The following is a 5314-nucleotide window of genomic DNA, read 5'->3' as shown; positions in this document are numbered from 1 at the left end:
CGGGGGGCCACCGCAAGGTCATCCGGAGGTCCGCACCAGGAAGGGCAGACGCAGCGCTGCCGAAGCGATCACGAAGAAGGCGAACCAGGCGGGTCGCAGCACCGGTCGCTGCGATCTCGCACACAACCCCCCGACGGCTCCTCTACGACCCAGAGGAAGCCGAGACCGGAAGGCGGGCAAATGCATACTATGCAACCTGGACAAGGCTGGTGACGAGTTTACCAGTACAGACCTGACGACAACAACGAGCCCTTTGAGGTAGCAGAGCGAAATCGCAGCGAGGTTTTTATCCTATAGCTAGATGGGTAGAAGGTTTTTCCTCTCTGAATTAGTTGAAGGAGTTCTATAGGCCTAGATATAGGTAAAATAGCGTATACTAAATAAATAAATATCTATAAGGTTATTATAGAGTATAATATAACTTTAAGTCTATATTAATAATAATAATATCTTAAGCTATTTCTTATAATTTATATTTTAATCTTTTAATCTTTTAATTTTCTATTCCTCTAAATAGAAAAAGTTATTTATTTTTCTAGTATAAAATATATATTATAATTAGCTTTTTATAGTAAGTTAATTAATTTACTTTTAAAAACTAACTAAGTTAAAAACTAATTAACTTATTATTTTAAGCTTAATTAATAAATTAGATTCGTAAAATATTTAAATATTATAAATAATATAATAATAACTTAAATAAAAAAATTTTTTAAGAAAATTTAAATCTTTTTTTTATTTTTTAAATTTTTTAAAAATTTAAAAATATATTAAAATTAAAATTTATAATATAAATATAATAAAAGTTTTTTAAAAAAAACTATTTAAATAAAATTTATTATATTAAAAATTAATTATAATAAAATAAATATTAAAAAAAATATTAATTTTTTTTATATTTTTTATTTAAAATAAAATTACTATTTTAAAATTCTTAATTATAAATAATAAAATTATTAATTATAAATAAAAAAATTAAAATAAAAAAATTAAATAAAAAAATTAAATAAAAATTAAAAAATAATAATTTTATTATTTAATTTTTTTTTTAATATTAAGTAAAATATTTATTATTTATTTTTATTATTTAAAATTACTATATAATTTTAATTTATTTAATAATATTAAGTAAAATTAAAAAAAACTAAATATAATAAATTTTTAATTTAATTTTATATTTAAAATTAAATTTTAAGCTTATAAAAATTTCTAGCTTTTATATATATTAAAAAATATAAAATTAAAGTTATTTTTTATATATAAAGCTATTATAGAATTTTCTTAGAAGTTAGCTATATATTAAATAAAAAATCTTCTAGCTTAAAATTAAATAGCTAAAAACTAGTTTTAATAAAAAGAAATATTATATTATAGCTTAATTTACTAAATAGTAAGAGAGGCTTTATAGTATAATAATATACCCAGATAATTACTACTATAGTAATTATTAACCAATCTTTTACCCCCTAGTACAGCAGTATAGCATAACTATTACATTGTAATTGTTGTAATGGAGGACTTACAGGGCAGTCAGCAGAAAGGAGGAAAATTCTAGTGGTGTTGCTGACCCACATCCATAAGCCAATCTCATAGTAGGTGACACTTACTAAGCAGGGGGGATGCGCGTGTACGGGGATGCCCATGTATCAGTCGCCCTGATCCTTCAAAACTTTACCTAAACAAGGGTGGCGATCCGAACAGGCCAATAGGAGGAGCAAACAGACAACGCCACCGTTTGTCATGATATCCGCGATATTGGTCAAGATGCCCTTGGTCGTGGCAGGCGGCTCATGATAAAACCCGTAATCCCCGACAACCATCGGCATCCGAGGACGCGGGTGCTGGCATGCACTTCTTCCCTATTCGGGGGTCTTTTGCGCAGCATCCAATCCGCGACGCCAAGGAAGTATGCCTCGAGGACGACCCAGCAGGCCCAAGGTTAGAACTGGGTGCATAACCTGGTACGTTGTGCGCCGAAACCAATCAATCAGCTTCTCTCCCCTTCCCTTCTCCCATGATGATTATCCGGGCCGCTGACAAGAGAGTGCTGTAGCAAGTGAGCTGCGAGCCCGACTGAATTGTATCCGTATCCTTAACGGTGATGGTTGGCTAACTAGTGCTCCCCCCTAGAATACGACGGATCAAATGCGACGAGGGAAAGCCAAGCTGCAAGAAATGCGTCTCCACCGGCAGGGTATGCGATGGCTACGAGACGATGATCCGCATGGTCAACATGGATGGCGTAGGAGCGCGAGCGGGCTCCTCATCACTCGCCATTCGACCACTGTCCATTCGACCACTGTCCACTAGCATCGACGGCACAGAGGCCGAGCGGCGCTTCTTCTTCAACTGCAGGCGAGCCACCGAAGGCGGCGTGGCGCTACATGTCTGCAACGTATCGTCCTTCTGGACGCGGCTGGCGCCCCAGCTCAGCCACCACGACGAGGCGGTCAAGCATGCCCTCGTGGCCCTCGGCGCCGCCCACCAGCTGTATAGAGTCACGGTCCATGAGCGGTCTAACCCGACGACGGGCAGGGGGACCTTCTTGGCCGACCGCCTAGACGTCTTTGTGATCCAGCAGTACAACAAGGCCATCGCCATCCTATGCCGGCGTCTCGCGGAGCGGCCAGGCGAGCGGAGCGGCGAGAGCACCACCCTGACGCTCGTGTGCTGCCTCGCCTTCATCTGCCTCGAGAGCCTGCGTGCAAACTACCGTGCTGCCATTACCCATCTCCAGAATGGCCTGCGCGTAATCGAGTCGTCGGTCGACCTGAGGCGCCTGCGCACCCGCACTCGTTCTTCAGCCCCTGTGGCCAAGAGCGCGGACGTCTCGGACGCCGATTTGCGGGACATCGTGATCCAGTTCCGCAACACGGAGGTCTGCATCCACTGCTTCTCGGCCGACGTCCCGATGACGCTGGGCAGTAGATTCTACCGCCTCGCTCGATCCAGCCGCGGAGAAACAACAGCGGCGACCCTCACAACCTCCAGCCTCCAGCAGTGCCACGAAGCGAGAATTGAGCTCGCCAGCGACATCATGTCCCGCGACTGGGAACTGCGCCACCGCAAAGGCGACGCCCACTTCTGGTCCTCCCCCGAGCTGCAGTCCGAGCTCGCCACCCTCCGCCAGCGCGGCCTGGCCATCTCTCGATCAGTCGAGGCCTTTCTCGCGGGCCCCGACGCCCCGGCCCGCGGGACCTGGGACTACTACAGCTCCTGCATGGACATGCTCCACGTGACGAGCGTCCGCGCCGTGGTCGAGCTGATGCCCTTCGCGCAGGACTCGCACGAGCCCATCGCGCACGCTCCCCGGTTTCAGGACGAGTTCATCACGCCCATGGCCGAGTACGGCGCCGCCATGCACGAGGTGTGCGCGGGCCGGCCGGGGGATCCGCCGCCTGACTTCTCGCTCGAGACGGCCATCATTGGGCCCATGTACTGGACGTACGTGTACAGCACGGTTCCTAGTGTTAGGGCGACGGTGCTGCGGATCTTGAGGGAGACGAGGCATAGGGAGGGGCCGTGGGATGCGGCGACTACGTTGCAGCTGCTGGGGGCGGGGCTGGAGGAGGAGGAGTTGGGGGAGGAGGGATCGCGAGCTCTGCGGAAATGGGGAGGGGAGGCGGATTGCTATGAGCCATTGTCCGGTCAGGGGAGGGTAGACTGATTCTTTGTAGCGCACAGCAAAGAGGTAGGTAGACGCTTGGGTCTTCTACTTGATGGAACGCGAGACGACCATCATATAGCGCCGTCATGAGTTGCCGTTCGTCCCTGGCCGATGTCGTATCGCTGGAGTCGTCACCTGTACTGGTTCGGGTGAACCAAGACGAAGAGATGGTGGCCATGATATCCTTAGCCTAAAGCGGAGGAGCCCTGTCAAGAACTGTGTTGCTGCGGAAGAGTCGACCCTCGAATGTCGATGGTAGGAGTAATGGTCGAGTTGCGCAATACACAATATATATACTGAATTCTATCCGGAACTTGGGTTCAATCCGAAATCTCCAAATCCAAACACTCCATCAAGGCGGATACGAACCAGCCCGGTATATCTGGCTGTGACTATACTGACTGGTCATGAGGGCGAGATCAAGAAAACGGCGTAGCACATATGGAGACGAGCCAAGTAATGGTGCTGATATTTGAGGTTTTGTAGTCCCATTGATCACAAGACACAAAGCAGCAGGATGCTCCTGGGGTTTAAATATTATCCCGTACGTTTAGAAGTTTGATCACATGCAGGATTTCTTCGCGGTATCGACGGTGAGAGCCGTAGCGTAGTTCCGCCACTGTCATCCCCCATTTTGCCTGTCTAGTTTGAAGGTCTCTGGTGCTATTCTCCACGATAATCCTGGTCCTGCCCGCATCGTCAAGCGACTGCTTCCGTCAAGGTGCTCCAAATACTCACCCCAGGTAAGTCGGAGGATTCCCTTTTACATGGTTCCTCAGCCCTCCGTCACAGCCGTCGACACCGGGACGTCCCCATCAGGAAACAGCTCGTGTACCGGAACATAAACCCCAAGCTCCTCGCCTTGTACCACAATAGGCCTAATAGGCTGCAGGACGAAGAACATCCTCGCGACCTCCGTCTCGCTCGCGTTCCTCCACGCATGCATGGTGCCCCGCTGCACGACCACGTCCCCCCTCTCCAGCAGCCGCGTCTCCCCGCCGTCGAGCACCGCCTCGACCTTGCCCTCGAGCACGACGCCAAAGTCGATGCTGACGGTGCGGTGCATGATGGGGGGCGTGCCCGGGGCGAAATCGGTGACGCGGCAGACGGTGCCGTTGGGCAGGTCGAAGGAGGGCATGGAGGCCATGTTGGGCCTGTAGGCTTCGAGGTCGGCGTCGGCGGAGGTGTCGACGGGGAAGCCTGTTGTTGTAAAGCAGCTGTAGAGCTTGAGGGTTGGCAGGGAGGTGTCGGGCTCGAGGGTTGTGGGGAATGCGGTGCTGTAGACGGCCTTGCCAGTGGCGGGGTCGTGGGTTGTGATGTATCGCTTCAAAGGGGGGAGCTGGCCTGCCATGGTGTTGTATTGTGATGATTTATTTTGTTTGGGTCGTCTCTGGCGGTTTTGATTACCATGCTTGTTACTTGGGACGAGCGGCAGGTATTTATAGAGCACCGGTATCCGTCGCTATCTGCGTGTAGTTGGCCTTTGGTCAGACAACGGCTCGTCTCAAGAACGAAGATGTATTACATTACCCCTGTAGAAACCGCAGCATGGTGGTCAAGGGGGCAACATGTGAGATCGAAACGGGCCTTCATTCATGGTTCCAAACGTCAGCTGCCGTTTCGCTGAGTCATTGCTTACAGTGCTCA

The 5314-nt window shown here is 48.0% G+C and overlaps 2 protein-coding genes across 2 annotated transcripts; one reads left to right on the top strand and one right to left on the bottom strand.

Moving 5' to 3' along the window:
- The first annotated feature begins 1938 nt into the window (after window positions 1-1938).
- Window positions 1939-3991, top strand: BGZ61DRAFT_100742 (uncharacterized protein). The gene is made up of 2 exons (XM_046236822.1): window positions 1939-1965; window positions 2131-3991. Exon 2 carries the CDS (start codon window positions 2216-2218, stop codon window positions 3665-3667), a length of 1452 nt encoding a protein of 483 aa, XP_046092797.1. The 5' UTR covers window positions 1939-1965; window positions 2131-2215; the 3' UTR covers window positions 3668-3991.
- A 201-nt stretch (window positions 3992-4192) lies between these two features.
- On the bottom strand, window positions 4193-5142 carry BGZ61DRAFT_555167 (cupin domain-containing protein). The gene has a single exon (XM_046255612.1). The coding sequence runs from the start codon at window positions 5016-5018 to the stop codon at window positions 4443-4445; it is 576 nt and encodes a 191-aa protein (XP_046092796.1). The 5' UTR covers window positions 5019-5142; the 3' UTR covers window positions 4193-4442.
- Window positions 5143-5314: the final 172 nt, after the last annotated feature.

The sequence above is a fragment of the Ilyonectria robusta genome, assembly GCF_021365365.1.
Source record: "Ilyonectria robusta strain PMI_751 chromosome Unknown BGZ61scaffold_206, whole genome shotgun sequence".
NCBI classification, from domain to species: Eukaryota; Fungi; Ascomycota; class Sordariomycetes; order Hypocreales; family Nectriaceae; genus Ilyonectria; species Ilyonectria robusta.
Note: the sequence above shows the minus strand (reverse complement) of the source record. Positions and strands in the feature narration are given on the sequence as shown.